The sequence below is a fragment of the Salmo trutta genome, chromosome 12, assembly GCF_901001165.1.
Source record: "Salmo trutta chromosome 12, fSalTru1.1, whole genome shotgun sequence".
In the NCBI taxonomy this organism is placed as follows: domain Eukaryota; kingdom Metazoa; phylum Chordata; class Actinopteri; order Salmoniformes; family Salmonidae; genus Salmo; species Salmo trutta.
The window spans coordinates 65297849-65315181 of NC_042968.1; the positions used below are offsets into that span (position 1 = coordinate 65297849).

Sequence of the window (17333 nt, forward strand, 5' to 3'; positions counted from 1 at the left end):
CCTGGGGCGTGGGAACCTGACAGACCAGCTGAGGCAGAGGAGCCTGGTGATCCAGCTGAGGCATGAGAGCCTGGCGATCCAGTGAATGCATGAAAGCCTGACAAGCCGGCTGTAGCAGGGAAGCCTGCCGATGACTCTTTGTGGTGTTTGTTTAGTGTGTTCCAATTTCCCCAGAAGTGGTTAGATTCTATGGAATCTTTAATTACATTTTTACCTTTATTTAACTAGGCAAGTCAGTTAAGAACAAATTCTTATTTTCGATGACGGCCTAGGAACAGTGGGTTAACTGCCTGGTTCAGGGGCAACGCTCTAACTACTAGGCTACCTGCCGCCCCATTGAGTTGATTTCTTACGTGCTGTTCCTTCTTTTTCCGTAGTGTATTTCTAGATTGTTTTAGTGATTCACCATAGTGAAGGCGTAGGTCTCTATGTTTTTGGTTGGATAAGTTTCTCAATATCTTTCTTAGGTTTTTACATTCTTCATCAAGCCATTTGTCATTGCTGTTAACACATTGTTGTGTGTGTGTGTGTGTGTGTGTGTGTGTGTGTGTGTGTGTGTGTGTGTGTGTGTGTGTGTGTGTGTGTGTGTGTGTGTGTGTGTGTGTGTGTGTGTGTGTGTGTGTGTGTGCGCGAACGTGCATGCAAGCGGTTGTGTGTGGGGAGGGGAGGGGATGGATGGCTCTTGTAACTGTCCTCATTGAGCTGCCTCCCGAGGGCCGTTAAAGCCCATTGTCCTCGTGGACGGTGGTAGGGAGGCAGCTATTGGTCAACTGCTGAAAGTTTGCGATGGGTGGAGGGATGGCGGTGGGTGTCAAAGGCAGGGCCGTTAGGGAGAAAATCAAAAAGCCATCAGTCTTGTTTGTGGGGGAAGGTATGCGGCAGGGGGGGAGGTGGGGGAGGCTGTGGAGTAAAACTGGGAGCTTACTATGGGTGCTATAGGGAGAAGGCTCAGGAAAAACTCCAAGGCCTAGTTGTTGTATATAGGCTATAGCTAAGGGTTATTCCTGATCAGGAAAAACTCCTGGCCTGAATAAGAAGTTATGTGTATATACAGTACCTATACACCATCCCCCTGTGATGGCCTGGTGCACAGTGACTTGTTTCTGGGCAAGCCAATCTGTATGGGGCGGCAGGTAGCCTAGCGGTTAACATTGGGCCAGTAACTGAAAGGTCGTTGGTTTGAATCCCCAAGGTGAAAAATCTATCAATGTGTCCTTGAGCAAGGCACTTAACCCTAGTTGCTCTAAATAAGACCATCTGCTAAATGACAAAAATGTATGAATTCTCTCCACTGATGGAGTCAGAAGGAGACGATGGAAATATAAACAAATACTCAAGACAAACTAAATTATTATGGCAATGAACTTAAAGCATATTGGTTTAAATGGCTGAAACCAGGCTGCACCGTTATAGTCCTATGTCTCTCTCAGTCACCCTGGATGGGTCATTGGTGAGTGGTGACTGTGTCTGAACTACAATGTTTACACACACAGATATGTGTGACTCTCCCTCACACCTCCTTATGGCTGATAATGCATTTCTTTCATTTAGAATACACTGTAGTACAGGGAGCTTATTTGGACATGGTGCTAGACAGACTTGATATGTCTGAGTTGTCTCCGTGAGTGGTGAAGTGTACAGTACCATTAACCATCTTTACAGCTTTGACTTTTGGCTAATCCCTGAGCACCCTCCCTCCCTCCCCCTCACTGTACCTCTTACCCCGTCCCACTTTCTCCCTAAGTGTCAACGTTTAGCATGACAATTCCCTCCCAAGTCCATGGCACAGGACAATGCCAGTATTTGGAGTTTGATGTCTTTTAAGCCTCTCACTGGCTCCTGTTGCCTCCAAGGTCTCCTCTCCCTGGCTTTGTAATGGGGCGAGATGGGGAGAACGAGAGACCTGGTTCAATCTGCCGGGTCAGCGTGTTTGAAGGTGGATAGGTTGGATAGAGAAGGGAAATCGAAAATTGAAACAAAAACGATGATAATACATGCTATGCCATAACTGCCAAAACTCTCGTGCCACATCAACCACACACCCCATCAAATACGTCACTCTCTGGACTGTGGCTTGAGCGAAACCTTGGAGAGTGTTTGTTTCAGGGAAGGGGGTGGGTGTGTGTGGGGCGGAATCAAAGGGCTGCGACTTATTGTTCGTGTCTGTAAAGAAGTTAATGGTCGCGCCATCGCTACTCCGGGTCTGAAAGCCGCGGGGTGCCTCCGGGCCAAGTCGCACAATGACACCCCCACTCCTTCCCGTGGTGCGTCTTCCTGCCACAATCTGTACCAACGACTCGCTCTGGGGGCGCGCATCTGTATCGGTGCGACGGCTCTCCACTATTTTCAATACACCAATCAAGGCTATAGTATAAGTTCACCTGGATGCTTTTAGTTGTTTTATGAATATCCTTTGCGTTGTCTTGATTTTCTATGGGCAAAAATTGGCTTGTGTGTGTAAATTGTGCGTAAAGTTGTCACTCTTGGGCGAAGTTCAACCATTATGTGAATCATTCGTTTAGAGTTAATTGTCTACTTTGAAATGTCGTAAGACTGCTTCTAATTTATAGACTCACTGACCCCCCCCCCTGAAACACAAGTCATTCTCAGTTTATCTCAGATATCCATGTAATTGCGCCATCACATTATAGACTTTGTCTCTCAGCCAAAACGATGGTCCAGATATTGTAAGATTAGACAAAACATTAATCAAATGATTTAGCAGTTAACTTCACTAGGCCTATATCAAAGATATACATATAACGCATGAGGGTCACTTAAGGCCAGTGTGTTGTGTGTAGAAGCCTAAAGCTCAAAGAAAATGCGTTTAGAGTCAGTTATAATTTCCAATTAAAAAAAAAATATATATATATATATATATATATATAGATTCTCCTTCAACGATTTTATTGACATTTTATTTCAGAACCATGTAAAACTCAAGTGAAAATAGATAGGCCTATGCTATTTTGACATTTTGATCGAATGGGATTCCTCTTTCAGACTAGTAAAATAGTTAACCAATAGCTAATAAGCTACCCGGACTATCTGCATGGACCCTTTTTGCAATAACTCCTGTGACTCATCACATATGGTGCTGTTACTGTTTATCATCCTGTTGGCTAGTCATGGTTTCTCATTCTGTATTTATTCCTACTGTTATCATTTTTCTATTTTGTTTTTCTCTCTGTGTTGTTGGGAACGCCCGTAAATAAGCATTTCACTGTTAGTCTACACCTGTTGTTTGCGAAGCATGTGACAAATACACAAATAACATTTTATTTTTAGGTTATAGGCTAAGAAAAATGCATATAGGCCTACTAATCTTTCTATATTGCTTGATATTCTCATATAAAATAGATATACTGTGAGTGAAGCATGATAATTGAGCATAATCAGCAAGGTTCCCAAGACGTTGTTGAATTAAATGTGATTGTTAATTTGATCACAATTTGACCTATACATTCTTTCTAATGAGTAATAGTCAACATCTTTAATTCTGCTGTTTAAATGCATCTGGTCGCATGTATATCAAGGAAAGCTCGTTAAGGTGAAGTATTTAAACAAAGTCCACACAATGCTCCATGCATATTAGATACTCTAGCTACAGTCACTGAATATCCTACTGATTAGTAATGTAAACATACTAAATGGATCCACATTGAATCCGTGAATTATATATAGGCTACCTTTTTCCAAGATCATTTCCTTTAATTGCTTACAGGAGTTTTGCATACCTGCGCTTGCATTATTTACATGTTATTTACATCTCAGGAATTATTTACATCTCAGGAAGAGGAATAGTCGATATTTAGTCGGTAAATAAAAAAAGATTCTCCAAAGTTTCGAATGGGAAAGCACGCCCACTATTTTAACACGGTGAATGAAAAAAAATGATCAAGTTCATTCACAAATGTACCATCAGCTGTGCGTGATTGTCTCTGGCGGCCAATGGGAGGCGAGGCAATTAACATCGCAACCTCCAGCGCCAGATGATTCAAAAAAACCTCTGGAGCTGGAGTGTTTGTTGTGAGACGGGCATTTGAGTTAGAAGGTGAAGTAGGTGGTGGTGAACTCGAAATTCAATGGACTACAGTTGATGGGTATCTCGCACATAGGCAACAAACTGCTTGCATTTCTGAAAAGGTTCATTTCGAAACGGCAAGCGTCATTGAATATCACCTGAACTTTTACTAAGACGATTAAACCGAGGAGAATGTCGGAGCGACCCCAAAGCCCTACTTCGGAGTGCAACAGCCGGCCTGATGACTTCAGCCGGGCCATGTACGCCCAGGCCTTGAGTCAAGAGGGGTTTGGAGGCGCGTCGCTCCAGATCCCACACGGCGTTCTACAACATCATAGTCTTCTCTTCAACAAGGCCGCATATAATGGGATGCCTCCAACAACCAATCAAACACTTTTGCCGTTCCCACCGGGCGCTGGTGACTATAGGGCCTCCGACTTGCAAGCCGGTGACTTTTGCCAACCCAAACACTGGTGTCCTATCGCCGCTCCGGAGTACACCGGCCAAGTAGCAGGGGTCGCAGCGCCTACCCACCCCACAAACCTGAGGCCACCTAACACCGAAACCAGGGAACAAGTCAAGATGTCCGAAATAAAGCTTGAGAAGGATGTCAATGACGAGTATGGGCAAAAGATTCAACATTATCCAACTCCACCTTCCTCTGCTGTAGCTCACGGGGTTTACTACTCGACCCCATGGAATTCGTCGTTTTGGCCCGGCTTTCCCCCCATCACGGCTGCAAACACCAATACTCAAAACCTCAACTCCATACCCTCAACATCGTCTTCATCGTCCCCATCTCTCTCGCCCTCACCCCCCAGTAACGGGTTACCCGGGGTCACGTTCTTCAACGGGAGCGCAAGCCAAACTGCCCAAGCGCCGCAGGCGCAAACCTCTACCCGGAGCAGTGGTTCCTCCAGCGGCGGGTGCAGCGACTCGGAGGAAGAGGTGAGTCAAAACGGGCCTATGTACTGTTATCCTATAGTCAATGTACTATTATGCGTTTACCCTGCAAGTTGTCTTTTCATTCAAAGAGAGCGCTGTTGTGAAATGTTTCCTAATGTCGTTAGTAATTTTGCCTCTAACAGGAGAACCTTTCAACTGAGGAGCTGGAACAGTTTGCCAAGGAGCTGAAGCACAAGCGTATAACTCTGGGTTTCACACAAGCAGATGTAGGCCTGGCACTAGGCAACCTTTATGGTGAGTTTTCCTGCTGTGTTAAATACTATCCATACATAACCTTTCCCTTCTGGCCATTGAGTTGGTGTATGTGGTGAATGCATTTCTTTGCCTTCTGAACTTGCTGAGTGTCTCATTAAACTGACTTGGACTACAGTTTCCTCAGAAAATGTGCTGAGGCAATATTTATTTCCTTCACTGCATCTACTGTTGCACGAAATGGAATGTATGCATTCACTACTGGATAAGAGCGTCTGCTAAATGACTAAAATGTAAAAAAAAATGTACTGTAGTTGCAGCGACATCAACTACCAATGACAACTTGTTCTCTGTTTAGGCAAGATGTTCAGCCAGACTACAATTTGCCGCTTTGAAGCGCTCCAGCTTAGCTTCAAGAACATGTGCAAGCTGAAGCCCCTGCTCCGCAGATGGCTGAATGAGGCTGAGACCTCGGACAACCCCCAGGATGTGAGTATATGTTGGTTGTAGTTTAGAAACCCATCTGCTAAAGAGAGGGGTCATGTTTGTGGAGTGTAGGATGCCATCTTGAGAGTAGAAAATGAATACATTTCCATGAGCAACCAAGGTAATATTTATTAGACAATGTTCACCATCACTAGCGGTTCTGGGGGGGCCAGTGCCCCTGTGACAACAATTTTGGACCCCCTTGTGGCCCACCTAAATGTGGAGTATGAAATTTTTACATAACTAATTTTTGCTATCGTTCATCCGTTATTACCCAGTGGCAACGCGGAACACTAATTTAACCCACACATTTTCTAGAGGGACGGCTTTAGGCGGAGCACAACAGTATCGTACCACATGCAAAATGATATGACAACAATGTCTAATCTAACTGGCCCCTCTAACAGTACAACTGGCCCCAGCTTGGCCCCCCCCCCCAGTTGAAATGGTCTAGAACCGCCACTGTTAACCGTTAAATGGCGCAAAAGCTGCATAGGTAAGGGGAGGTTGAGGGACACCATAGTATTACCACCTCTGGAATGGACCAAAGCACACTGCAATGTCCCAGTCTAAATGTAAGTGCGTGTTTGTCCCCAGATGTACAAGATCGAGCGGGTATTTGTGGACACCAGGAAGAGGAAGCGGAGGACCAGTCTGGAGGGGTCGGTGCGCACGGCTCTGGAGTCCTACTTTGTCAAGTGTCCCAAACCGAACACCCAGGAGATCACACACATTGCTGATGACCTGTGTCTGGAGAGAGATGTGAGTCCCATACAGCTGGCCATCACTTACTGTCTTTTACTTCCTCAACCCTGTATGGCTTTAAAGTTCCTCTTACGTGACATATGGCCTTCTTGCTTGTTGCCATGGTTTGAATCTTAGTGCTGTTAACTTCTGACCATGTCAAGTTCTGTATTTCTAATATAAGAGGTGTGGAAATACTTTTTGGTCAGCATGTGACTTATGTTGTGTTTGGCAGGTGGTGCGTGTGTGGTTCTGTAACCGCAGACAGAAGGGCAAGCGCCTGGCCCTCCCCTTCGATGAGGAGTGTGAAGGACAGTACTATGAGCAGGGCCCCCCTCCCCCGCACATGGCTCACTCACCCCTCCCTGGGCAGGGGTACTCTCTCTCCGGGGGCCCCACCTTCTACATGCCCCCCCTCCAGAGGCCAGATGTCTTTAAGCAGGCCCTGCACCCTGGACTGGTGGGTCACCTGACAAGCTAAACAGGTTCCAGTTCTCCAAACCAGCCCTGGCCTCTTCCCTTCCCCACCCAACATGGCTACCTCTCTTTAGTCCTCCAGTCCCCACCAACCCAGGCTGTTGTCCTCCATATGCAGTTTGAACACACCCTAGTCACTCTGGACCACGGTGAGAAAGTCAAGTGAGCGGGGGCTTGTAGGCCAGTAAAGAAATGGCTCAAAGCTGGAACTTCCTGGTGTCTTTCTAAGGCCAGGGAATCTTGATACTGCCTTTTGTCTCTTTGCTTCATGTTGACTTTTCTTCGGTTGTGCCTTGCCTCCCACCCAGTTCAGCTGCGAGTCATCGGCACAACTGTCGACACCCCAGCCAGCATCATGACTATTTTAAGGGATGGGGAGGGTTTGCTCATCGGCTCTGAATCCGGTATGAGATGGCTTTGCACAAAGTTGTGGTTTTGTTGAGTCTGACCTTTTTGATATTTTTTTTTATTTCTTTATCTTGAATATCTTTGTTCTGTCTTATCCTCCATCGGTTAGCTATTTTCAGGTGACAGTTGTCTTATCTAGAGTTTCTATAAGTATTTTTTTGTCTTCTTCAGAAGGAGTACTTTCATAGTGGAAGTATGACACATACAGTTTACTTGTCTTGCTGAGAATTCTGGTATATTTTGTTACCCATGAATGTCTTTTTCATCTGTTGCACACTGACTAACTTAAGTGATTTTAAAACTGGAACCGTAGTTCATGTTGCACCAAGGGGACAAACGGCAGGATGTCTGTCTAGTGGGGCATTGAGTACTGCCCCTCAACCAGTTTCTTGTTAACGTGATCGTCAGTGACCTAAATTGTTTGTCGCCGTTGACTTCCCCAATCCTGTAATAGTCGCTTTGATTGGGCCTTTCTAAAATGACCATGTCACAGTCTTGTGTATTTAAAGTCATTTCCTCTTGTAAAATGTTTTTACACAATCCCATGTTTTTAAATGAAAGCATATTTGATAATTTATTGAAACTGGCTATTTCTCTGGGGAAACCTAAAGATGTTAACTGTACATTTTCCACCACGGTTCACTTTATTTTCCATTCCAACCTCCGGTGTAGTTACAATTATTCTAAGTTGACAATTTAAGTTTTGTGCTTTTGTTCTCACAGTTAAGGTTTCTACTTTGTGGGTGTTATAATGCTTTACAGTGAACGCCTTGCAATAAGTATTGTCAATGTCATATCCACACATTATACATAAGTGTCGTTAATGTTTGGATTGGTATATTCCCTTTTCCTGTAACTTCTCCACAGGGTATGTTTTGGTACTGTAACACATTGCTTCGGTTCAATTCTGCTGTTTTTAAGTACCTTACTGTGATTTGCTATTAATTAAAATGGTCAAAGAGCCATTTCTCAAGTCATTTTGCTGGGAGTGGGGAAGGAAAACAAGAACACAAGTTATTGGCAGAGGGTGGAAATATAGCACACAGGAAAGTCCTGTGACTCAATGTGTGGTTTACTGACTCGTTGAAACATGCCCATGCATGTGAAAAGCACTGGTCATAGATGATTGACGCTTCTGAAGCTGTAAATTTTTACATGGTGTACTTATTGGCCCTGTTCAAAAGTAGTGCACTGGAATAGGAGCTAATTTGGGATGCAGAAGCCTTTGGGGATCTGTCAGTGGACTTGGTGTCTACCTGGCCCAGGCCTCCAGGTCATGGTACACCTTCTGAGCAGGCGGGATGTGATACTTGGGGCAGATGCTACAAAGCCTCTCCCTCCAGTCCGTGTACACTTTCACTTGATGGCTTCGCCGCCACGCAAAGTACCCAGCATATCTCTCCTTGTCTAGTATTAGCTGGCTGAGATAGTTCCCCAGCTCCTTAGTGGATGGAAAGTCCTCAATGTGGATGAAGGAGTTGGGCGGGGCCACAGCCTTGTAGTCACCTGGAGGCGGACCCAGAACCACAGGCACCGCCCCTGCCTGGTAAGCGTTCCGCCAGAGCTTCTCAGTGATGTAATCCTTGGAGACGGAGTTCTCGAAGGCCAGGTAGAAGTAGCAGCGTGAGATGGTGGGCAGCAAGTTGCTGGGGGCCAGTACTCTCCCTCCCAATTGCCCATACACCTCCACTTTGATGCTTTTCCTTAGGCTATTGTACACCAAGCTCCTATTTTGCTGGAGGTTGTAATTACTAACCACCCAGCAGGCCAGAGGGGACTTATTTTTAGGAATGACGTCCTCTGTGCTGCTATAATTATTAGTATCTCTGTTCTTCGGCACCAGCTTTCCATATGGTATGGTGAAATCGGCATCACGGCGGTAGGACATGGTCCAGTTGAACACGTTATTGAAGGGTTTCAGGTCTCCATTGTTGTCAGGGGACTCCAGGGAGAGCCAGACCCACTTCTGGTGCCACGTCCGGGGGAGGTGGAAGGGCAGCCGCTCCTGGCCCGTCATCAGCTCTCTGTGGTGGAAGACCACCAGGTCAGCACTCGAGTAGAGGGAGCGCTGGTCCACCAGGCGGCAGCCAGAGATACGGTACTTGTCCCAGCACACGTCTCCCTCCAGGCTGTAGGAGGGGCCGAAGGGCCAATGCCACAGGAGGATGGTGAGGTTCCCTGGGATAGTGTGGCTTCTGTCAGAGCATGGACCCCACCCATACTCACTCAGAATGATCACAAGAGTGACCAGGCAGGTGATGAAGAGGAAGAGCCTCAAGCAGAATGAGGGGGATCCCATGGTAGAACTGAACCCTTGTTGGTCATCAGGGTTGTTTCACTGTTGGGAAGTGAACAGAGAACACAGGATTTAGTTAATCTGTACACAGTAGCCCACTTACTGGCCTTATCACTCTAGTCATACTGTCAGTAGAACATCATTGCTTGGTCCTTAATCTGCTTGCAAAAGAAACCATTTTGTTCTCATTTTATTGTGTCACCTCCTGCCATCCGGCCCATGGTATTATTAGACATACAGGGAGTGGTTGATTTGGAAGTTATAAAAGGCTGAATGACTAGCTATGTATCTCCATGTAGCAGCTTGATGCACTTTTTCTAATTTGTCACCATCTCTGCCGTCTCAATTTCCATGTTGGGAGTAGTCTTTGTCAAAGATGGGAGTGATCAGTTGGAGATTTGAGTTTCTTTTAGTTGTGCTGCGTGTTACATTTTGTTTCCTGTATTGTGGTTGTCTAACCCTCCCAAGTCTGTGGTTGTCCCAATGTCACTTTGTCACACTGCCTTCCTGTGATAAAGACACTGGGTGTGTTCAGGGCCAAAGGGAGACAGGAAGTGATTACACAGTTATCATAGTACATTGAGCTCAATGTTTGGCTTGATGAGAGCATTGGAGTTGGGGAGACCACAGATCAAGGACTGGGATGTTATTCAACAGAGGTGTTTGATGACCATTAGAATCCACTTCGCCCTTCTGAACTCTCTTGTGCCTTCTTGTGTCAATGACTCAATGGATGATGGGTATGACCAGACCTGGTATTGACAATGGATTATATATCATCATTACTCACGTTTAGTACACGATGACACAGTTGCCAATATATTGCATCTGTTAATATACAGTATTGACTCTGACAATGACCAATAACGACCCTGCATTTAGTGTTATGATTAGGTTAGGGTTTAGCAGGGCTTTGCACAGATCTTTCAGGGGGCAGTTGCTCAAAATGAAAAACAAATGGGGAAAGAGGGCAGGCTATCGGCTCGTCATTGATATTGATGTAAATCTGCGAGTTAGCTAGCTCGATTTCTTTTACTGATTGTGATTTACCTCTCTGTGTCTTTCTGCCTCACGCTCAGCAGAGAATCAGGCAACCAGACCAAATATTGATGACAATGATTATGTAGGCTAAATCACGTGTTATGCTGTTGATGTTTAAACTAGGTAGCTAGCTACACATGCTCAACCAGCGACCAAATCTCTCAAGCCATGCATACAGGGCCATATTTTTTATTTTATATTTAACTAGGCAAGTCTGTTAAGAACAAATTCTTATTCACAATGATGGCCTAGGAACAGTGGGTTAACTGCCTTGTTCAAGGGCAGAATGACAGATTTTGACCTTGTCAGCTCAGGGATTTGATCTAGCAACCTTTCGGTTGTTGGCCCAATGCTCTAACCACTAGGCTACCTGCGGGCCCTAACCATGGGCCCTTGCCCGTCCAAATTAAATATTGATCATTTATTTGACTGAGATGCGCACTGACAGAGACGCATCAATCTCAGATAAAGAATCCGAGCGAGTGAAACAGCGACCCTTTGTCTCCGTATGTGTTGACCATGTATCTGATACTGTCTGGACAAAAGAAGTATGGCATGCCACACTTTTTCTGGCCAGACAGCTTCAGATACATGGGCTACATATAAAAGACTGAGCGATTCTGTTTAGCTTGCGAGAGGGTTCACTCTTGCCAAAATCTGTCCTGAATAAGCCCAATACGTTTCTATGGGCTTAATATGCAGACCTAGTCTTGTCGTCTTCATTCCTGTCTTTGTGACAATGACTGGCATTGTTAGGGCGGAGACATATGCATCAGGTTATTATATACAGATCTCTGGATTCAGCCACTTGCGAATTAGAAAGGAAAGTTGGGCGAGTACACTGTTCAGATGTTGGCTTACCCTAAAGTAAATTGATGTTTTGCCAAAATAAACAAATTACACCTGTCTAAATAAAAATATTCAAAATACTTTACCAGAGAGCTTGACTTAGAGGATCATTAGCTTTTTATATACATTTGGGAAGCCAGCAATTTGGGCAGCGTAATAGGCCTAGCTGATTATTGAGTTGAGGCTGTTAGTGAAAAGCATTTAAAATCTGTGAAGATAATGTGTCTTGAGTATAATTTCAAATGTTGAGACAAGAAAAAGGGGAACGGTGTATGGCGAAGATATGGGCTTCTCTTTCCAGAATACATGCACTCAGCTCTCCGGAATGTGCTCTGCTGTCTCCCAGCAATTCTTGCACAGTCATTGTGTGAATTGTTTGCCCTTAGATTGTATTAAATACACGACCGGTCAAACATTTTAGAACACCTACTCATGTCAGGGTTTTTCTTTATTTTTACTGTTTTCTACATTGTAGAGTAATAGTGAAGACAGCACAACTATGAAATAACACATATTGAATCATGTAGTAACCAAAAAAGTGTAAAACAAATAGATTCTTCAAATAGCCACCCTTGGCTTTGATGACAGCTTTGCACACTCTTGGCATTCTCTCAACCAGCTTCATGAAGTATTCACCTGAAATGTATGTCAATTAACAGGTGTGCCTTGTTAATTTGTGGAATTTGTGGTAAAAGACCAAGTCCATATTATGGCAAGAACAGCTCAAATAAGCAAAGAGAAATTACAATCCTTCGTTACTTTAAGACATGAAGGTCAGTCAATATGGAATATTTCAAGAGCTGAAAAAGTTCTTCAAGTGCAGTTGCAAAAAACATCAAGCCCTATGATGAAACTGGCTCTCATGAAGACCACCACAGGAATGGAAGACCAGGAGTTACCTCTGCTGCAGAGGATAAATTCATTAGAGTTACCAGCCTCAAAAATTGCAGCCAAATAAATGCTTCACAGAGTTCAAGTAACAGACACATCTCAACATCAAGACTGTGTGAATCAGGCCTTCATGGTCAAATTGCTGGGCCAAGAAACATGAGCAATGGACATTAGACCGGTGGAAATGTGTCCTTTGGTCTAGAGTCCAAATTTGACATTTTTGGTCCCAACCGCCATATCTTTGTGAACGGATGATCTCCGCATGTGTATGTCCCACCATAAAGCGTGGAGGTGTTATGGTTTGGGGGTACTTTGCTGGTGACACTGTCTGTGATTTATTTAGAATTCAAGGCACACATAACCAGCAAGTCTACCACAGCATTCTGTAGCGATACGCCATCCCATCTGGTTTGGGCTTAGTGAGATTATCATTTGTTTTTCAACAGGAAAGTGACCCAAAACACACCTCCAGGCTGTGTAAGGCCTCTTTGACCAAGAAGGAGAGTGATGGAGTGCTGCATCAGATGACCTGGCCTCCACAATCCCCCAACCTCAACCAAATTGAGATGGTTTGGGATGAGTCGGACCGCAGAGTGAAGGAAAAGCAGCCAACAAGTTCTCAGCATATGTGAACTGTTGGAAAAGCATTCCTATGTGTTATTTCATAGTTTTTTGTTGTCTTAACTATTATAAATATTTCCCACCTGGACAAAAGGAACACTTATGTGAGAATGCTATTCATTGACTACAGCTCAGCGTTCAACACCATAGTACCCTCAAAGGTCATCACTAAGCTAAGGATCCTGGGACTAAACACCTCCCTCTGCAACTGGATCCTGGACTTCCTGACGGGCCGCCCCCAGGTGATGAGGGTAGGTAGCAACACATCTGCCACCCTGATCCTCAACACTGGAGCTCCCCAGGGGTGTGTGCTCAGTCCCCTCCTGTACTCCCTGTTCACCCGCGACTGCATGGCTAGGCATGACTCCAACTCCATCATTAAGTTTGCTGACGACACAACAGTGGTAGGCCTGATCACCGACAACAACGAGACAGCCTGTAGGGAGGAAGTCAGAGACCTGGCCAGGTGGTGCCAGAATAACAACCTATCCCTCAACGTTCTTTGGTGTCCACATCAATAACAAACTAGAATGGTCCAAACACACCAAGACAGTCGTGAAGAGTGCACAACAAAGCCTATTCCCCCTCAGGAAATGAAAAAGATTTGGCATGGGTCCTCAGATCCTCAAATGGTTCTACAGCTGCAACATCGAGAGCATCCTGACTGGTTGCATCACTGCCTGGTATGGCAATTTCTCAGCCTCTGACCGGAAGGCACTACAGAGGGTAGTGCATACGGCCCAGTACATCACTGGGGCTAAGCTGCCTGCCATCCAGGACCTCTTCACCAGGCGGTGTCAGAGGAAGGCCCTAAAAATTGTCAAAGACCCCAGCCACCCCAGTCATAGACTGTTCTTTCTACTACCGCATGGCAAGCGGTACCGGAGTGCTAAGTCTAGGACAAAAAGGCTTCTCAACAGTTTTTACCCCCAAGCCATAAGACTGCGGAACAGGTAATCAAATGGCTACCCGGACTATTTGCATTGTGTGCCGCCCCCCCCCCCCCCCCCCCCAACCCCTCTTTTTACGCTGCTGCTACTCTCTGTTTATCATATAGGCATAGTCACTTTAACTATACATTCATGGGTAGCCTAGTCTTTAGAGCGTTGGACTAGTAACTGAAAGGTTGCAATTTAGAATCCCCGAGCTGACAAGGTACAAATCTGTCGTTCTGCCCCTGAACAAGGCAGTTAACCCACTGTTCCTAGGCCGTCATTCAAAATAAGAATTTGTTCTTAACTGACTTGCCTAGTTAAATAAAGGTACAATAAAAAAAATTGGGCAACCAACCAGTGCTCCCGCACATTGGCTAACCGGGCTATCTGCATTGTGTCCCACCCGCCAACCCCTCTTTTATGCTACTGCTACTCTCTGTTCATCATATATGAATAGTCACTTTAACCATATCTGCATGTACATCCTACCTCAATCAGCCTGACTAGCAAGTGTCTGTATGTATCCTCGCTACTTTTATAGCCTCGATACTGCATATAGCCTGTCTTTTTACTGTTGTTTATTTCTTTACCTAACTATTGTTCACCTAATACCTTTTTTGCACTATTGGTTAGAGCTTGTAAGCATTTCACTGTAAGGTGACACCTGTTGTATTCAGCGCACGTGACAAATAAACTTTTATTTTATTTTATTTATTATGTAATGAAGAAAATAGTACAAATAAAGAAAAACCTTTGAATGAGTAGGTGTTATAAAACTTTTGACCGGTAGTGTGTGTAACCAGTAGGCATAGTAAATGTACCAATAATCACCCTCATTTGGTTACATTCATTTCTGTTTATGCATGTATTACAGTCATTTACCATTCTCATTCTCTGAGTGCAACCCATGTTTGCAGAGTTCACAACCTGCTTTAGGAGTTTTATAATTTTCCCCCCATGTCTTTTGTTTAGAGTGCTGCATGTGAGCAATGAGAATGTGCGCATTCTCTGTACTAATAACGTTGAGTGAGCACGCGCCTGAGCACGCCAACCTGCCGAGTTCATGCAATGTTGCACTTCACTAGCAATAGTGAAATAAGCTGAATTTTCATCAGGATATTTTCGACTGTTTTTAGTTCGTAGGCTTGAGGCCTATGTATTTTACTTAGTTGACAATGGAAGTTATAGACTTACTGCTGCATTGGTTTATATGCTATCTCTGAGTTCTATGCGCAAATTTCGTTAGCTGCCAATGGATCATGGTGTAGGCTATCAATGTGTCCTTATGGCAAGGCTGGTGCTCCAGCATTAGTTGAATTATAACTTTTAGATGTTTTATTGTTTTTATTCATATTTGTATGATGACAATACTTTTTAGAAATGAAAACGTTATTACTGAAATGAAACTGTTCCACGAAAAAATGATCACAACTAGCACGCAGATAGGTAGAAGTGGTAGGATAAATTGTAAACTTCCCCAAACGTTATTATAACAGGTCCCGTGAAAAAAAACGTCCCGCCTATAAGAAGAAATCAAATGCCCATCCAACTGATTCGTTCAGGCACCGTCCCTGCATGCAGGTTTGGGTACCGGGCGCGCGCTGAGAGGCGCAACTGGGCGCGGGTGATCTCCATACAGGGCAGATTAATTGGCGCAACCAATGGACGGGGTGAGGTGGCGAATTTGACTACGACTTGCGGACAGTGGGTTCTGAACAACAATGACAAAATCATTTTGGTGGGAATTTGACCACCACCCTAAAGGATACTTTGGAGACTGGAAAGGCAAAGGGCCATATGCTCTGCACAGGTAGAGCCCAATCTGTACAAGTGCCTGACAGTTAGTGTGTAAATACCGCCATACGGAACCATACACAATTTGCCAGCCCTTTCCACTGACTTTGGGGAAAAAACATCTATATTTGAAAGATCTGTTTGAAATTAAGTATACAAAAACTAAATCAAAACAGTAACTCAAACGTTATCTTTTAATTAAGTGAGTTTCCAGATCGTTGCAAAGTAGATAGAACATTTGATGTACAACACAGGTAACCTCTAGACAAGCAGTTTGTGTAGTTTCAACAACAAGCCTCACATATAAGAGAAACTGAAAGTGGCAGTAAAAGAAAGACAACTTCACAACTAAGATTCGTATTTTACTACTGGAATCGAATCCTTGTGCAATACAGAGTGAACATGCCGTTGACAGCACAGTCATTCTGTCCATCTCTATCCACTAACCTGGGAGGTGGGCTGTCGGTCAGTGGATGTGGAGTCCCAGTCTTGTCTGTTCTTGCTGAGGCCTTGGTGGGGACCCTGCTCAGAGAGTGTCCACCAAAAGCAGGTGAAAAAGCGGTGCTGCTCTGGGTTATGATTGAAAGATAACTGTATCAGGATGTGTGCTCTGTGGGCACTGCAGCACCATGTGCTCTTTCTCGCTCTCTCTCTCTGTCTCTCTCTCTCTCTCGCTTTCTCTCTCGCTTTGCTCTCTCTCTCTCTCTGTCTCTCGCTTTCTCTGTCTCTCTGTCTCTCTGTCTCTCTCTCGCTCACTCTCTCGCTTCCCTCTCTCTCTCTCTCGCTCTCTCTCTCTCTCTCTCTCTCTCTCTCTCTCTCTCGCTCTCTCTCTCTCTCTCGCTCTCTCTCTCGCTTCCCTCGCTCGCTTCCCTCTCTCTCTCTCTCTCTCTCTCTCTCTCTCTCTCTCTCTCTCGCTCTCTCTCTCTCTCTCGCTCTCTCTCTCTCTCGCTTCCCTCGCTCGCTTCCCTCTCTCTCTCTCTCTCTCTCTCTCTCTCTCTCTCTCTCTCTCTCTCTCTCTCTCTCTCTCTCTTCTCATTTTCTGTCCTTCCCTGCTTTTTCTCTCAGTCGAATGGTATGTTTACCAGACTGCTGTGGCCATAGTGATAATGAAGACAAATAGGTTTGTAGAGTGTGTATTTCCTCTTCCATAATGATTAACCTCAGCTAAGTACAGGTATTTGCCGGTTTAAAACATAACTTAATAAGTAGGGGAGAACGTATTCAGATACAGTAGCCTTTTTGGATATCTCAGAGGACTTTTAACAAGTTTCACATGTAAAAGTTTATAGCCAGCCTTTTTAGAGTCAAGCTGTATGATTAAATAGGTTCAGCAGATTATCAGAAGAAAAGAGATCAAGCTACTCACTGGGCACGCACTGGTCGAATCAAAGTTTCAATTACGTTATATTGAACAATTGTGGACTGGACTTTGAATTGTTATGTATTGTTCAGTAAGCTCAAATGTCAGAGAGAGGAAACTAACCATCCATCTCAACCTGATTCCCCAATACAATAGCGTATTGCAACAAAACTAAAACCACTTCATATGTTCCACTTCTCTAAACTCTTCTGAGAAATCAGGAAACCAAGAGAGGCCCAGGCATGCACT

At 44.6% G+C, this 17333-nt stretch overlaps 2 protein-coding genes across 2 annotated transcripts; one reads left to right on the forward strand and one right to left on the reverse strand.

Annotated features, from left to right (window-relative positions):
• The first annotated feature begins 4206 nt into the window (after positions 1 to 4206).
• Positions 4207 to 6911, forward strand: pou5f3 (POU domain, class 5, transcription factor 3). The gene is made up of 5 exons (XM_029769162.1): positions 4207 to 4972; positions 5113 to 5224; positions 5541 to 5671; positions 6266 to 6430; positions 6648 to 6911. The coding sequence occupies exons 1-5, from the start codon at positions 4217 to 4219 to the stop codon at positions 6891 to 6893; spliced, it is 1410 nt and encodes a 469-aa protein (XP_029625022.1). The 5' UTR covers positions 4207 to 4216; the 3' UTR covers positions 6894 to 6911.
• Positions 5772 to 16428, reverse strand: LOC115203993 (fucosyltransferase 7 (alpha (1,3) fucosyltransferase)). The gene is made up of 2 exons (XM_029769163.1): positions 16172 to 16428; positions 5772 to 9635 (listed from the first exon to the last, which is right to left on the reverse strand). Exon 2 carries the CDS (start codon positions 9594 to 9596, stop codon positions 8550 to 8552), a length of 1047 nt encoding a protein of 348 aa, XP_029625023.1. The 5' UTR covers positions 9597 to 9635; positions 16172 to 16428; the 3' UTR covers positions 5772 to 8549.
• Positions 16429 to 17333: the final 905 nt, after the last annotated feature.

Excerpts from the sequence above, each read along its gene's own strand:
- pou5f3 (XM_029769162.1), top strand. The coding sequence starts at position 4,217 with ATGTCGGAGCGACCCCAAAGCCCTACTTCGGAGTGCAACAGCCGGCCT. Across the intron at positions 4,973-5,112 it reads GCAGCGACTCGGAGGAAGAG|GAGAACCTTTCAACTGAGGA; the intron begins GTGAGTCAAAAC and ends TGCCTCTAACAG. Across the intron at positions 6,431-6,647 it reads ACCTGTGTCTGGAGAGAGAT|GTGGTGCGTGTGTGGTTCTG; the intron begins GTGAGTCCCATA and ends TGTGTTTGGCAG.
- LOC115203993 (XM_029769163.1), bottom strand. The coding sequence starts at position 9,596 with ATGGGATCCCCCTCATTCTGCTTGAGGCTCTTCCTCTTCATCACCTGC.